This window comes from Hemiscyllium ocellatum, chromosome 46, assembly GCF_020745735.1.
Source record: "Hemiscyllium ocellatum isolate sHemOce1 chromosome 46, sHemOce1.pat.X.cur, whole genome shotgun sequence".
Classification (NCBI taxonomy): Eukaryota; Metazoa; Chordata; class Chondrichthyes; order Orectolobiformes; family Hemiscylliidae; genus Hemiscyllium; species Hemiscyllium ocellatum.
The window spans coordinates 1,267,394-1,284,556 of record NC_083446.1 but is presented as its reverse complement, the minus strand read 5'-3'; the positions used below and the strand labels follow the sequence as shown (position 1 = coordinate 1,284,556).

At 42.9% G+C, this 17,163-nt stretch overlaps 1 protein-coding gene across 5 annotated transcripts in view; it reads right to left on the bottom strand.

Moving 5' to 3' along the window:
* The window catches only part of mta2 (metastasis associated 1 family, member 2), a 79,208-nt gene that overhangs the window by 36,941 nt on the left and 25,104 nt on the right, over positions 1–17,163 (bottom strand). For 2 of the 5 annotated variants that reach the window (XM_060855845.1, XM_060855840.1), the window contains exons 3-5: positions 15,593–15,689; positions 15,242–15,322; positions 5,500–5,617 (exon numbers count right to left, since the gene is read on the bottom strand). In XM_060855845.1, the coding sequence (XP_060711828.1) occupies positions 5,500–5,617; positions 15,242–15,322; positions 15,593–15,689 (296 nt within the window). The remainder of the gene's footprint in view (positions 1–5,499; positions 5,618–15,241; positions 15,323–15,592; positions 15,690–17,163) is intronic. The other 3 variants (XM_060855841.1, XM_060855842.1, XM_060855843.1) reach the window with 3 other exon arrangements.

Sequence of the window (17,163 nt, the reverse complement as noted above, 5' to 3'; positions counted from 1 at the left end):
CGTCATAGATTTTTCTACCTTTCAATCTTTAGCCTTAGGATTAGAGGTTTAACAACACAAAGAGATCTTTTAGCTCATTGTGTCTACACCAGTCATCAAATATCCATCAATTCTAACCCCATTCTCCAGTACTTGGCGCATAGGCCCAAATGATCTGGTCTTTCAATTCATCTAATACTTCTTAAATGTTTTGAGGGTTTGTGTCTCTATCACCCCTTTAGGCAGTGAGTTCCAGATACCCACCAGCCTCCGGGTGAAAATGTCTTTCTTATAAATTCCCTTTAAACTTCCTACCTTCAAACTGTGACCAGTGGTTATTGACCTGACTGGGAAAGTTTCTCTGTATCTATTCTGTCTATGCCTCTCAGAACTTTGTGCACCTCCATCAGGTCTCCCCCCACCTCACCTCAGCCTTCACTACTCTAAGGAAAACAATCCTGGCCCATCCAGTTTCTCTTCATCACTGAATCACTCCAGCTCAGGCAGCGTCCTGGTGAATCTCCTCTTCACTCCTTCCAGCACAATCACATCCTCCCTATAGTGCGGTGACCAGAACTTCACACTGTACTCCAGCTGTGGCTGAACTAACATCCATACAGCATCTTCAGAAGCCCCCTGTTCTTGTATTCATGTCTTGAACTAATAAAAGCCTTCTCCACTTGTCCCGCTGACTTCAAGGATTTATGGACATCCACCGAAGCAAATGTTTAATTGCCCACACCAAGTACTGCTGCCCGTAGTAAGAGTGTTACTAAACTATTAAGAGGAGAGAAGGAGATGGTTGGAGGGTGAGAGAGATGAGAGATAGAGTCATCGAGTCACACAGCTCAGAAACAGACCCTTCAGTCTGACCAGTCCACGCCAATCTTAATCCCAAACTAAACTACTCCCACCTGCTTGTGCTTGGCCCATATCCCTTCAAATATAACTTATTCTTGTACTTAGCCAAATGTCTTTTAAACATTGTAACTGTACCCACATCCACCACTTCCTCTGGAAATTCATTTCACACATGATCCACTCGGTGTAAAAACGTTGCTCATGTCTTTTATAAAATTTTGTCCTCTCACTTTAAAAATATGCCCCTGGTCTTGAAAGCCCCCACCCTAAGGAAAAGACACTTACCATTTGCCTTAGCTGCACTCATGATTTTCTAAACCTCCATGAGGCCACCCCTCAAAACATCTACATTCCAATGAAAGAAGTCCCAGCCTCTCCTTATAACTCAATCCCTCCATTCCCAGCAACATTCTGGGAAATCTTTTCTGAACCCTCTCCAGCTTAATAATGTCCTCCCTATAATGGTGATCAGAACTGGACACAGTAATCCAGGAGAGACCTCATCAATGTCCTGTACAACTTCAACATGACTTCTGAACTCCCATACTCAAAGGTATGAGCAATAAAGGCAATGCCTGCTTAACCACCATGTCTACCTGTGATGCAAATGTCAAAGAATTATGTACCTGAACCCCTAGGTGTCTCTGTTGGTGTCACAGAACAAAAGACAAAGCAAGTGACAACAGTTGTAGCAAGAGAGACAGTACAAAGGAGGTGTTAATAGTAGGTTTTAATAACAGGATATAGGTCAACACTGCTGAGTGAAAAATCAATAAAACCAAAGATGGGGAGGGAAGCGGGGGGTTGTCAGAAGAAACAAAACGGAGGACAGAGTTGATGGTCTGAAGTTGCTGAACTCGATGTTGAGTCCTGAAGGCTGTAAGATCTCCAGTGGAAAATGAGGTACTGTTACTCCAGTTTACACTGGCCTTCACTAGAGAACTGCAGCAGAACTAGGAACTAAATTTGGGCACAAGAGCAAGATGGAGCAGTGAGTGGTAATCAACTGGTCAGAGTCATACTTGTGGACTGAGCGCAGGTGTTTCACAAAACATTCACGCAGCCTAAATTTGGTATCCCCAATACATTGTGAGCAGTGAATATAAGACTAGATTAAAAATATAAGTAAATTGCTGCTTCATCTGGAAGGTGTGTTTGGAGCCTTGGACAGTGAAGGAGGTAAAACAGCAAATACTACACTTCCTACGTTTGTGTGGCAAAGTGTCATTAGATGGAAATGGGTTGTTAGGGGTGATAGAGAAGATTAGATTAGATTAGATTACTTACAGTGTGGAAACAGGCCCTTCAGCCCAACAAGTCCACACCAACCCGCCGAAGCGCAACCCATCCATACCCCTACATTTACCCCTTACCTAACACTACGGGCAATTTAGCATGGCCAATTCACCTGACCCGCACATCTTTGGACTGTGGGAGGAAACCGGAGCACCCGGAGGAAATCCACGCAGACACGGGGAGAATGTGCAAACTCCACACAGTCAGTCGCCTGAGGCGGGAATTGAACCCAGGTCCCTGGCGCTGTGAGGCAGCAGTGCTAACCACTGTGCCACCGTGCTGCCCAAGTGGACCAAGATGTCATACTGGGAACAGACCCTGGGAAATGCTGACAGAGGAGCAGAAACTGCATTTGGTAACAATGCATGCTAGAGGTGGCAGATTTAACAAGAGGATGTATCTTTGAATGCAGAAGCTGCTGAAGTTAAAAAATGGGGAATCCCATCATCCTTCTTGGTGGGAGGAGAGTGCCAAAGAGCCTCTTTCTGTGCTTTGAAACTCTGACTCAAAAAGGAGGGCATGGAACTGCCAAAAGTGCGTTGGACGTGGATGAAGGCCCTGTCTACCACAGTTGGGGAAAAGACAGACATGGCACAAACACCATTATGGAAGGCACCATAAACAGAATAGATGTGATGGAGACAGAAAAACAGAGAATGGAATGGAATCCTTACACATGAATGTGAGGAAGAGACAGCTAGAGAAACTCAGCAGATCTGGCAGCATCTGTAGACAGAAAAGCAGAGTTAATGTTTCAAGTCGTATGTCAGATCTGAAAATAAATGGGATATGGTATTTATGCTGATGAGGGAGTAAATAGAGTACATGCAGCTGGAGCCCAGAAAGAGAAACAGAAAGAAGGGATAGCCAAACAAAGAAATAGCTGATGATAAGCTGACACAGCGATAAATGCTAGGTAGGGAACTAAAGGGATGGGTGAATGGTTGAAATGAGTTGGATGCGCAGGGAGCAACCCATAATACACAGAACCTATGGGTGTGAGGTGAAGGTAAGCAACATGCAAGAGGGTCACACTCTGAAACTGTTAAATTCAATGTTGAGTCCTGAAGGCTCTGTGGTACTTGGGTAGAAGATGGAGTGCTGTTCCTCCACTTGTGTTGAGTCTTGCTGGAGTATTGCAGCAGAGCTGGGACAGAATGTTGGCATAGGATAACGGTGGTGTATTGAAGTGGCAGGCAACTGGAGGTTGAATTATTTTTATGAACTGATCAATGGTGTATGACAGAGTCATCCAGACTGCAATTCATCTCCTTAACGTACAGCAGACTACATTGTGAGGAAGTGTAGCTGAGGAAGGAAGGCATAAGCTTAACAGGGCAGGATTGGGCTGAAGCAAAGGTTTAGTCAGGGATTAGTAAAGGATGTCACGTCATGATAGCCTGATTCAAGATGTCACCAATTTAGTAGATGAGGACCAATGATCAGACACTGTCTTCCTTGCTATGAATTTGCTGATTACAAGCAAGTCTCAGAAACTGGTTTCAGGACCTTCACTGTGATCTACCAGGCCATATGTAAGCACGAGGAGAATGATCTAGGACCAGAGAAGTTTGGAGCAGGGTTAGGACATCTGACCCTTCAAACTTCATCTGTGTCTTGAAAAGGAATCCTCTTAATCTTCAACTGTGCCCTGTCCCCTGCAGGAGAACATTTTCCTGGTCATCAACACAAGGAAGATCTTATGTTTCAATAACATCACCTCTCAACCTTCTAAACTTCAATAGGTGCAGGCCCAGTGCTTCAACTTCCTCCACTGAATGACATTTTCATTCCAGGATAAGTCGAAAGAACCTTCTCTGAACAGCTTTTGATGCAATTATGTCACTTTTCAAATAAGGAGACCAAAACTGTACACGGGGCCCAGATGTGGTCTCATTAAAATCCTGTACAGCAGTAGTAAAATTTCTCCACTTTTGTATTACATTCTCCTTGCGATAAACATCAGTATTTCAGTTGCTTTCCTAATAACCTGTTTTACTTCATAATGGATCAGCACACCCAGATCCTTCTATACCTCAGAGTTCTGCAATTTGTCTTTGTTTAAATAACATGTTGTTTTTCTAATGTTCCTGACCAAATGGACAAGTTCACATTTTCCCATGTCATGCTCCATCTGCCAAATGTTTGTAGATAATAGCAAGATGCATGTGGGAGTTGGAACTGTTAGGATGTTAGACTACTTCAGGCAGACCAAGATGTGCTGTATGGGATCAGGTCTGGGTTTGACAAGTGATCTATTACTCAGGGCAGGGAAAAGAATTAAAGCCCATAGTGAAGAAAAAATTCAATATCTGGGGCTTTTAAGTGTTTCTCTTTCTCTGTGAAAATTAAGCAAAGAGAATTCACGCCCTATTGACAGAACAACTCAAAAACAAAGTGTACCAGTTGTCTTGTACAGGACCTTGATTGGGCCTCAGTTCGAATACAATGTTCAGATTTAGCTTCCTTACACAATGAGATTACTGAGACTTTGGAAAGGGTGCAACATTAATTCCCAGTTTAAAACACCCATATAGACTCAACGATTAGAGTCTGTATACTTTAGAGAAGCCTCAACCTGTACAATTTGGTGAAGCTGTAGTATAATTATTACAGGTTTGGTCTATGTTTATGTCTGGATAAGATGGCATTACACAAGTTCAGAGCTGGGTGAGATGTCAGAGGCTGGCTTCCCTTCTTCAGAGAACAATGGATTTCTCATGTGGGAGACACTGCCTTCTCAAATTCTTTTCAAATGTGCCCAACTGTGGCTTAAATCAAATCAAATCAAACCAAACTTCTGATTGGAGAAGTGTTCACTTTCTATGAGAACCAGGCATCTTGATCTTGTAAGTCAGTCAGTTTGGCCAGAGCCTATTTCTAAGGACATCAGAGAAAGATTTCGGAGGTTCACATGGGCTGGGTTGTTATGTGTCTACATGGCTCAGAGCAGGATAGGATGTCTCTCAGTATTGCTCAAGTTAGTGCTCCTGACTATTCTTGTATGTAGCACCGCCTGAAAGCAAGGGTTAATGTAAAAGTGGATAGTGATTAGGAGTAGGAACCCTGTTCCACTGAGGAGGAGGATTGCTCCTTTTAGCATGGACCTTCACTCTGTGACTCCCTGGAAATCCTCACGGAGATAAACATACTCCCAAACAAAAGACTTCAAATTGACTTCCATGCAATTACTCACCTCTGGTTCTAGCCTATGTTAATCAAGTAACCTACTTCAAGTAACTGGCCGTAAACTTCATAGAAATGCACTCATTTTTAGGCACAAACAACACAATGTCTGCCCATGTAACAGATTCAACCCCAATTAGTGTGATTGATGACCTTCTTTTGAAGTTGCTTGATTACCTGATGTGTGTGGCAGGGAGGGACTCAAACTGGCGTGACAGGAAGAGCTCTCTGTGCTTAAGTTGGTGCCGTTCCTGATCCACCAGAGCTGGCTGCTTCGAGTCTTCTTCAAACTCTCCTAATGAGAGAAAGAGGAACAAGAATGAGAGCCATTTAGCCCATCTTCACAGTGCTGGTGCTCATGCTCCATCCAACCCAACTTCATCCCACCCTAGCAACACACCTTTCAACTCCTTTCCCCCCCTTATGTTTATCGGATTTTCCTTAACTGCACCAAAACTGTTCATCTCTGCCAATGGTAGATAGTTCCACATTCTCAGGGTAAAAAAAACTCCCGAATTCCCCATTGGAATTAACAGTGACTGGCTTGTATTAATGACCAACTCATTTTGGTTTCCTCCACAAATGGACACATCTTCGTTACATCTGCCCTATCAACACGGTTCATAACTTTAAATTCCCTTTTCCCCATAGGCTAAAGCCATAGACTGTTCAGTTTATCAGATAACTATGTATTTTTTAATTTAAAAAAATTAAAAATCATTTTCTCCTTCTTAGTACATAAATACAAAAAGTCCACGCTTGCACGTTTAACATATTTTGTTGTTTTAGATACAGTGATCAGTTTTTAAAACAACTCATTTTTAGATTTAATTCCATGCAGAATTAGACAGGAAACAGGAATATTTAAGCTGGAGTGTAATACATGGTTATATCACAGATGTTGGACCATGAAAGTCCTGGGGCATTTCTACAACTTACCTGAATGTAACATTGTGAGATTCAGTGATTTGTGTGGAATGCAGTGTCATATGGTGTGGTACAAGACTATCTGCAGAAAAATCCCAGATTTAATTTCCCAAGCACTGCTGGAATGATCCTTAATGAATATTCCGCTCTCCTTTCAGTCAGAATTTGTGGGTTCAAGTCCAACTCCCTCTATAGATTAACACTCCAAGCACCAATACTGAGGGAGTATTGGTTTGTCGGAGGGTTCACTTTTCATGTGAGGTGCCAAACCACATCCCTGAATGTCTTCTTGATTAGATATAAATTACCTCCCAGCCACTATTAATCCCTTAAACAATTTAATTAAAAACTGGTCATCTTGTCATGACCTCCTTCCTGCTTATGGGAGTTTGTATTGCTTAACTTGACTTCTGCATGTCCTACAGTCCTACAATACAGTCCGACAAGAGGTTCATCATGCTTCGAAGAGCTTTGGGATGCCCAAGATGGTGAAAGGCAACAAAGAAATGAAAGAAATATCTTTACGTTGGTTTATTTCAAATATTAGCATGTTTCATTTGAAACAAATAGGAACCTCACAAGACTGCAGGAAAAACATCCCACAATGTCCCTTGCTCCAGCATCCCTATAGTAGACAGTATGGTTCCCTCCACAACATCCAGTGCAACTGATCTGTACTGCTCCCTTCCCCACCTGAATTTATTTCACATATAACAGCAGTGAAAGAGTTGCTTCAGAGCACTAATCCTGGTGGGTAGTTCAGTACGGTGGTTTATGTTGGTAGACTAAGAATCTAAAGACATGACTCCGATCCCACCACAGCAGCTAGGATGAAAATTGAGTTAATTAAATCAATCTGGAATTAAAGACCTAGAGTCAGAAATGGTGGCCATGAAACTACCAGACTCTTGTAAACACACATCTGGTTCACAAAAGTCTTTTACACCCAGATGTTACTCCAGATCCACAGAAACATGGTTGACCATTTAGTGCCCTCTAGAACAGTCCAGCGAGGCACTCAATTACACCACAGACTGCAACAGTTCTAGGTAGAGGCAGCTGTCAATTCTGAAGGCAATTAGGGTCATTGACCTACAGCGATGCCCACATTTTATGAATTGAATGTTTAAAATATATCTCCGCATATATCTTATAAAAGGCAGAAAGAAATAGCAACAAAAACTTGAAATTGCTGGAAAAACTCAACAGGTCTGACAGCGTTTGTGGAAAGTGGATGTTTCAGGTCCAGTGACCTTTCCTCAGAACAAGTTTTTCCAGCAATTTCTGTTTTCGTTTCTGATTTCCAGCATCTTCAATCTTCGGGTTCTTTTTAACATAAAAAAAGCACATTGGTGAGATGCAGAATAATTGACCTCAGTGTCCCTTGCCTTTGAGGGGGTTGGAGAGGCATGGTCAGAGGAGTAATTAGTTAGGGCTTCCAACTCCTGAACACTATGACACAGGAAAAAGTCGTGTGCTCTGGATGAGATCAGGAATGAGTTCCCTCCCCCAAGACTGCACACAAAAGGCCAGGTCCAAGGAGAAGCAAAATGGTGGGGGCGGAGAAATGGAGATCAACTGGGACAGAAACCCGACTGTCACAGAAATTGGCTCCTGCTCAGAGAAGTTTTTTTCCCCTCCCATTTTATGTATATGGGAGAGGTTAGTGTTCGATTTGACTGTGCTCTGTACCCACCCCACCCTTTCGTCTGAAAACTCACTGGTGCAAACATGTCACACACATTCACATCAAAGAAGGGGATTAAAATAAAAACGGACATTACAACAACAAAGGCCCCTGCTGACCTCAATCAGGAAACCCTGTTTTAATTTGGGCGGAACCTCTCAACAAATGTGTCTTTAACCCCTTAAGATCCCTTAGCTGACAGAGCAGCCACACAAAGTCAGGCACAGCCCCTGCTTGTGAGGTCCTGAAACCCCTGATAATTTGTGCCTTAACCCCTCCCATCCCTTCCCCACTTAAATGTGTGTGCGTGTGTACATGTGAGTAAATATAAAAAGCCCTTTATCATATTAACCCTGAATAAGCCGAAGATTAATGCTACAAAGTGTGATTGCCAGCATGGGCCTCAGGCCATAGACAGCCCACACACAAACTGCTGCGTACTCCATGTAGACCAGTTAAGGGTTCACACATCACAACCTCAAGCTTCCTGTACTGTGAGACGCATGCTTTAAAAAAAAACACCATTGGTACACCAGTCTGTGACAGCGTGTTAACCTCCTCCCTCTGCACCCCCCACCCCCACCACCTGCAGTTCATTGGGTTTTTTTTAAAGTTAAGGGAAAACACACAGTACAGCTGAAGCTGAGGTTTTGTACACAGTCATAAACAGACATTCAAACCCCACAGTTTTATTTTACGTGAGTCCATGTCTCTCCACACGTTTGTTCATTCCGCTGTTCACACAGCTACACACTTTCAAAACACAACTTGGATAAAATCTTGGCCACATTACACAGTTCATGTAGAACTGCAGAGGAAACATTGCTGGGTTTTAAAAATGTGAAAATAGAATTTCATTGTTAATGAAGTGAATTCAGTTATTCTGGCTATGGAGACATTGAGAAACTGGAGTTGACCATTCAGCCCTTTAAGCCTGTTCTACTTTGTTAGGTCAGAGCTGATCTGCCCTTCATAAACATTTATATCCCTCCAAGACGGAAATCTATCAATCACAATTTTACAAGGTTCAACTGACCCACAAACCTTCCAGATTTTCAGTACCCTTTGTGACATGGGAGAGTTACAATGACATACCTACCCCTCAATGACCTTGCTGCAATGTCAAGCTTAATGCTTAAGTTAGATCTGTTGCTGTATGTCACCTAACTCCTGCTGACCAGCCCTTATACTCCCCCAAACCACTCCTGTACCCCTGCAATTTCCCGTGCAGAGAATACTTCCCTTTCTCACCACAAATAAGCAAGTATCTCTTGGGAATGGTGCAGCAGCATAGGTAAAGGGGAGCTGAAAATAGAACATAGAAAAATACAGCGCAGTACAAGTCCTTCGGCCCTCGATGTTGTGCCGATCCAAGCCCACCATCCTCCATATGCCTATCCAATGCCCGTTTAAATGCCCATAAAGAGGGAGAGTTCACCACTGCTACTGGCAGGGCATTCCATGAACTCACGACTCGCTGAGTAAAGAATCTACCCCTAACATCTGTCCTATACCTACCACCCCTTAATTTAAAGCTATGTCCCCTCGTGATAACTGACTCCATACATGGAAAAAGGTTCTCATGGTCAACCCTATCTAAACCCCTAATCATCTTGTACACCTCTATCAAGTCACCCCTAAACCTTCTTTTCTCCAATGAAAACAGCCCCAAGTGCCTCAGCCTTTCCTCATACGATCTTCCTACCATACCAGGCAACATCCTGGTAAACCTCCTCTGCAACCGTTCCAGTGCCTCCACATCCTTCCTATAGTATGGCGACCAAAACTGCACACAATACTCCAGATGCAGCCGCACCAGAGTCTTATACAACTGCAACATGACCTCAGGACTCCAGAACTCAATTCCTCTACCAATAAAAGCCAGTACGCCATATGCCTTCCTCACAGCACTATTTACCTGGGTGGCAACTTTCAGAGATCTGTGTACATGGACACCAAGATCCCTCTGCTCATCCACACTACCAAGTATCCGACCATTAGCCCAGTACCCCATCTTCTTGTTACTCTTACCAAAGTGAATCACTTCACACTTATCTACATTGAACTCCATTTGCCGCCTTTCTGCCCAGCTCAGCAGCTTATCTATATCCCGCTGTAACCTGCCACATCCTTCCTCACTGTCAACTCCACCGACTTTCGTATCATCCGCAAACTTGCTCACCCAACCTTCTAGCCCCTCCTCCAGGTCATTTATAAAAATGACAAACAGCAATGGTCCCAAAACAGATCCTTGCGGAACACCGCTGGTAACTGCTTCCTCTTCTTTGGCTCATGCCCGAAACGTTGATTCTCCTGCTCCTTGGATGCTGCCTGACCTGCTGCGCTTTTTCAGCAACACATTTTCAGCTCTGATCTCCAGCATCTGCAGTCCTCACTTTCTCCTAGGTAAAGGGGAGGTCAGGCTGTGTATTGGCTACCGAGTATGATAAATGAAATGATATTGGCAGTAATTGCACGTCAACATTGAAACAGTAACTGGTTGGTACAGCATTGAGCTATCATGAGATGAATCTGGTCAGGACACTGGGAGATCAACCTAACCATCTTGAGATATCAGCTGCGATTCTTTTAGTGGGCATTTTCACATCTGATTCTGTAAGTCATTGGTTCCAGACTCAGTCCAGAGACAGTGTCATAGAATCATAGAGATGTACAGCATGGAAACAGACCCTTCGGTCCAACCCATCCATGCCAGCCAGATATCCCAACCCAATCTAGTCCCACCTGCCAGCACCCGGCCCATATTCCTCAAAACCCTTCCTATTCACATACCCATCCAAATGCCTCTTAAATACTGCAATTGTACCAACCTCCACCACTTTCTCAGGCAGCTCATTCCATACACGTACACATAATCTAACCCGATATCCTTATTGGCAGCAGCACAAAGGTATGCGCACTGTTGGAGAGTCAGCACTGATGGAATGCTGCACCATCAGTGGGTCAGTGCTGAGGAAGCAGGCACTGTTGGAGGGTCAGAATGCATGGAATGCCACACAGTCATAGGATGACACCTCAGGGAGCATGCATTGTCAGGTGTGGTCAGGGATGAGAATGTACCATACCATCTGGGCGATGGGATCATGCCTGAGATAGTGCTGCACTGTCAGGAGGATCAATATGGAGGGAACAATGTCCTTTGGAGTGAGTGTCCTTCAGTTGAGCCAATATCCCATCTGCCCTTTGAGCTGGATGAGCGTGTTGCCAAATTTGAAAATGAGTTCTCCCCGATTTCTTGGTAGTAATATTTATCCTATAACATCATTACAATAGCAGATTGACCTAGCTCGTAACACATTTGGACATTGTATTAACACAGGGAGTGTTAATTTTGGTGGTAACATTTATGCATTTGTGCAGAATGTTCCTACCCATGAAGTCCATTGTTGGTGGGTTTGTCAGCCTATCGACAGGGGTATTGATGGGCTGCTCACTAATGTTGTGGGGATGTGCGCACCATTGGCAAATACAGTTTCATAGGTACCCGACAGCCATCTCTTTAAACAAAAAGCTGGGTGGGGTATTAATTGGTACATTGCAGGAGAATATTTAAAAGGCATCCAGATGGGTAAATGAATAGGAAGGATTTAGAGGGAAATGAGCCAAGTGCTGGCAAATGGGACTAGATTAATTTAGGTTATCTGATCGACCTGCTTGAATTGGACTGAAGGGTCTGCTTCCATGCTGTATGACTCTGACTCCAGGGGCAAACAGGGATGTGCCTCACCATCTATTTATGGACTCCTCCTTAGCACAGTGTCCCAGCCCACACTGTAAACACACTGTGTGGGCAGCCTGCCACCTGTCCCCTTCTCTAGCCATCAATTGGGTGGATCCCATAGTTTTGTTTTTCCCTCAGGAATGACTGGAAGTAAACCACAAAAAAAGGGTTGTAGTGAGTGGAGGGCCATGGAGAGTTTCCACAAACAGTCTGCCTTTTAACATCAGGCTCCCTGCAATTAAACATTCCAGCATGTTGCCTCGGGCAGCAACCAATTCTCCACAGAGATTGGGCAATGCACCCTGTGCAGTTCCTCCTGAACATCACCCCCACCCACCTCTCCCAAAACAAAACCCACTCGCCACATTTGCAGCTGCTGCTCCTTTTGCTTCAGAAAGCCTTTGATCAGCTCGTGAGGTACTCCTGATCTTCAGTCCCTCTCATCCTACTCAAAGAGTGCACAGGATCTTCTATCACTGCAGCATAAAGATCGTTGCGTCAGCATTGTCTCCTTGAAAGAATGAACTCCAATTCACACAGTACTGCTTGTTACTGTGGCACATCTGAAAGCATTTGACAGCCAATTAAGGAATCGCTTTTTGGAAATGTGGTCACTGTTGTAGGAAAAGGAGCAATCAATTTGCACACAGCAAGATCCCATAAATTTCAATGTGGTAAAGACTAGTCAGTTGCTGTGATACCTTTTACGTTCAGCATTAGTTTACTATCTCATTTGATATGAGAGGTGGTACAGGGCTGTGACAGGGAGTGTCAGCATGAACAGCGTGTTCAAGTCCCCTGATCCTAGTTTGAACGCACATTCTTCTGGCAGAGTTGGAGAATTTGACTTACTGGCACATGGCTGACACCTCTATACAGACAAAGTTACACAGCACAGAAACAGATCCTTCAGTCCAACTTGTCCATGCCGACCAGATATCCTAAATAAATGTAGTCCAATTTGCCAGCATTTGGCTCATATCCCTCTGAACCCTTCCTATTCAAATATCCATCCAGATGCTTTTTAAATCTTGTAATTGTACCTGCCTCCACCACTTCCTCTGGCAGCTCATTTCATACATGCACCACTCTCCCAAATCATTTATATAAATGACAAAAAACAGCGGAGCCAGCAACAATACTTGCAGCACACCAATGGTCACAGACTCCTGTTTGAAAAATGACCCTCCACCTTCAAGCCAATTTTGTATCCAAATGGCTAGCCCTCTCTGGTTAATACCAAACCCTGGCCTGCTGCTTAATCGCTACCATGTGTGGTCACTTTAACTATCCGTTCTCTTTCTGGTGATACAATGACAAAGTGTGCTTGTAGTTCAATGCAGCTGGTCTACCCACTCAGTGAGCTCCCACCACATCTCTTTCATCATGTGGGTGGTCCAGAACAGGAGCGAAGGGGCTTTGTTGGGTGGAGGCAAATATAACAAAGATGGAGTTCTCTCAACATGACTGCATGTCACCTAGTGGATTGGGATGCGGGGCACTGGTGCTAAGAAGGGTTACTGAGTGACAGTGTGAGCGAGCTGGATTAATATCTGTGGAGATACAGTTAATGACACAGGGCATTGGGGGAAGAGGGGCGACTGAATGACCATGTGAAGGAGCTGGAGTAATGTCAGCAGAAATACAGTCAGGGTGTTAGGAAGAGACGGAGCTGGATTAGTATCACTAGTGGTAAAACTATGTCGCACAGTTTTTGATGCACAGTGCGTTTGCTTATTATTGAGAGGCTTGATACAAACAAGAGCAAGTAATTAAGACTAATGGGATGCTAACATTTATTGAGAGGAATGAAACACAAAAGTAAGCATGTATTTGTCAGTTTCGCAGGGCATTGGTAAGATCCCATCTTGAATACTGTGTGGAATTTTGGTTTCCTTATTTAAGGAACGATGTAAACACATTGGAAGGCAGATAAGAGATAGTTTCCCAGATGTATACCTGGAATGAGCAAGTTGTCGTATTTCCACTGAAATTTAGAAGAGTGAGCGGTGACCTGATTGAAATGTGTAAGATCCTGAATGGTCTGGACATGGAAAGAATACTTTCTCCTGTGGACAATCCAGAACTAAGGGGCACTGGCTTAAAATGAGGGTTTTTCCCCTTTGGACAGAGATGAGGAGAAATATTTTCTCTGAGGGTTCTACAACTTTGGAATCTCAGCCTCAGGTAGTCTTGGCGGCAGGGTCATTGAATATTCTTAAGGCAGAGGTAGATAGACTTTTCTTATGAAAGGGTATCAGAGATTACTGGGATAGATGGAAATGTGGAATGCAAATTATAAACAGATCAGCCAGGATCTTATTGAATGGTGCAGCAGATTTGAGGGGCTAAATAGACTACTTTTGCTCCTAATTTGTATACTCTTATCTAAGCGAGAGGGAGGATGAGGAGAGGTGACAAAAGTAGAAAGAATTACTTTGGTTGACAGTATGAGGGATATGGAAATAACATAGACAAGTTCCAACAATGCAGTCAATCTATCAACGCTGCTATCATCCTCTGTGATTCCTCAAAGTTGTTGTCCACTCATTCTTAAAGCTGCTGAGAATGGATCAATGCTTGCAAGACACCTTCTCCTTATAAAATCACACTATCATTGTTTCAGAATTTACTGACCTACAGGCAGCATTTCACTCATATTGCCATATTTACAATCAAATGCTCTTCTGGTATACATCATCTATCATTTAAGGGGAAACATGAGAAACTAACAAACTTCAATGGAATGAAAGTCCTTTATACCATTAGTGAGAAAGTGAGTTTTATTTCACAAGACTATTCAATAGGGCAATTTTTTTGAAAAAGTAGCATATAGAATAGAGACATGATGATGTGATTTTTATTGTGACAAACTGTAACTGCAGTATAAACAGTTTTACAGTGAAATGCTTTCATAATTAAATTCTTTATTGTACAAAATGATTTACTTTACCTACACAAATATTACAAAATTCTAACCATGAGGAATGGTCTTAAAACACAGAACAGAAATATGCAAAGTTCCCTAACTAAATAACAATTAAATTAAAAGAACACTGGTTTATTGGAAAAGCAGGTATTCAACAAGGTGTAACATATGGTACATATTCCCACTGGCAATAATGTGAACTGGGAATGCAGAAGTGGAAAGTCAGCAACTCCAACCCCCTGCAAGCCTCTTCCACTACGCAATTAGATCCTGACTGATCTAATTTACCCACCTTAGTTCTGCACCTTTAATTATCTTACACAAAACAAATTTATCAGTTTTGATAATCATATTTTCAATTTACTTTCATCCCTGACAATGTTTGGGGGAGCGTGTCCCAGATATTTATTACATTTTACGAAGAAGTGTGCCGTGAAAACATTTTAAAGTGATGCCTCATTTTGAACTTTGCATCCACACCCTCTCATCCCAACCCCACATACCACAGATGGATAATATGGAATTTTTTAATCATCTTAAACCCTTCAATTGTCTTTTAATCTTCTACAAATCAAGGGAATACAAGCCTAGTCTATGGAACCTGTCCTTGTAATTTTAGCCTGGTTGACCCTACCTTCGTTTTGGTGAATCTGCACTGCACCCATTCCAAGGTCAATATTTCCTTCCTCAAGTGTAGTGCCCAGAACACGGTACTCTAAATGGAACAAAACTCCTGTTTACACCACAAAAGTACTAGAACTGTGCATAATTTCTCTCAATGAACTGCAGGTTGAAACCAAACATGAAATCTTCCTATATTTAAACAAAGCCAATCCATAGCACTAACAACCAGCCTTAACTTTCAAACATAACCTCAGACATTATTGCTGCTGGATGTATAATCTCAGCCAGGTTCAGATAATGGTTGAGCATCCTTGTGTCCTCACCACCCATGCATACCCCAGATGAATGACAAGGTACTCACGTGCATGGTTGTCTGCAAGCCCATTGAGGTTGCTGGAAATGTCTCTTCTCCGATACAGACACACAACCTTAGCTTCTACGTTGCCACTGCCGGTCTGCTTAAAACAAATTAAATCCAGTTCGCATGACACATGAAATGTTGGGGGGAAATTTTGAGTGCGTAACTTGCCCATTCAATAAACACAGCCCATATCAACATTCAAAAGGTTTTAGACACACTCTAGATACTTTAGCACATAATCCAGACCCAATTTCCAGTGTGATACAGAAATGGTGACGAATTTTTGGAAAGGCCATTTCTTTCTAGGACATTAAGCCAAAGTCCTGTCTGCCATCAAGGGGTGTGAAGGATCCCACAGCTCCCATAGAAAGAGTAGGAGGCAGTTGTCACTGATATCCCTCACCAACGTCATTAAAAATCGGTGATCTGAACCACTGTACTGAGTTCCTTACATTGAAACTGACAATTCACTTCAAAAGCATTTCATTGGGTGTGAAGCCCTTTGGAATGTCCTGAGATCACCAAAAGTGAAGAAAAATACATTTTTCTTTCTTTTTCTTTCACATACAGTCATACAGCACAGAAACAGACCTTTCGGTCCAATCAATCTATGCCGAAAATAATTCCAAACTAAACTAGTTCCACCTAACTGCTCCTGGCCCATATCGCTCCAAACCTTTCCCATTCGTGTATTTATCCAAATGTCTTTTAAACATTGTATTTGCACCCACATCCACCATTTCCTCTGGAAGTTCATTCCACTTGTGAACCAGTGTGTGTGTAAAAAAAAATTGCCCCCATGTCTTTTTAAAATCTCTCTCCTAAGGCTTCCTATAGGTATATCAGGAATAAAAGAATGACTCGAGTAAGATTAGGGTCAATCAAGCAAAGTAGTGGGTAGTTGTGCATGGAGTCAGAGGAAATAGGAGAATACTTTTCATCAGTATTCACACTCGAAAAAGACAATGCTGTCGAGGAGAATACTGAGATACAGACTCAAAAATCACAACACCAGGTTATAGTCCAACAAGTTTAATTGGAAGCACACTAGCTTTCGGAGCGACGCTCCTTCATCAGGTGATGCTCCACTACCACTTGATGAAGGAGCGTCGCTTCGAAAGCTAGTGTGCTTCCAATTAAACCTTTTGGACTATAACCTGGTGTTGTGTGATTTTTAACTTTGCACTCCCCAGTCCAACACCGGCATCTCCAAATCAGAGATACAGACTACTAGACTAGAGGTTCACAAGGAGGAGGGGTTAGCAATAATGGAAAGTGTAAAAATAGATAAGTCCCCTGGGCCACATGGGATTTATCCTAGGATTCTCTGGGAAGCCAGGGAGGAGAGTGCAAAGCCTTTGACTTTGATCTTTATGTCGTCATTATCTACAAAAATAGTGCCAGAAGACTGGAAGACAGTAAATGTTGTTCCCTTGTTCAAGAAGGGAAATAGAGACAACCCTGGAAATTATAGACCAGTGAGCCTTATTTCGGTTGTGGGCAAAGTGTTGGAAAGGGTTAGAAGAGATAGGGTTTATAATCATCTAAAAAGGAATAAGTTGATTAGGGAG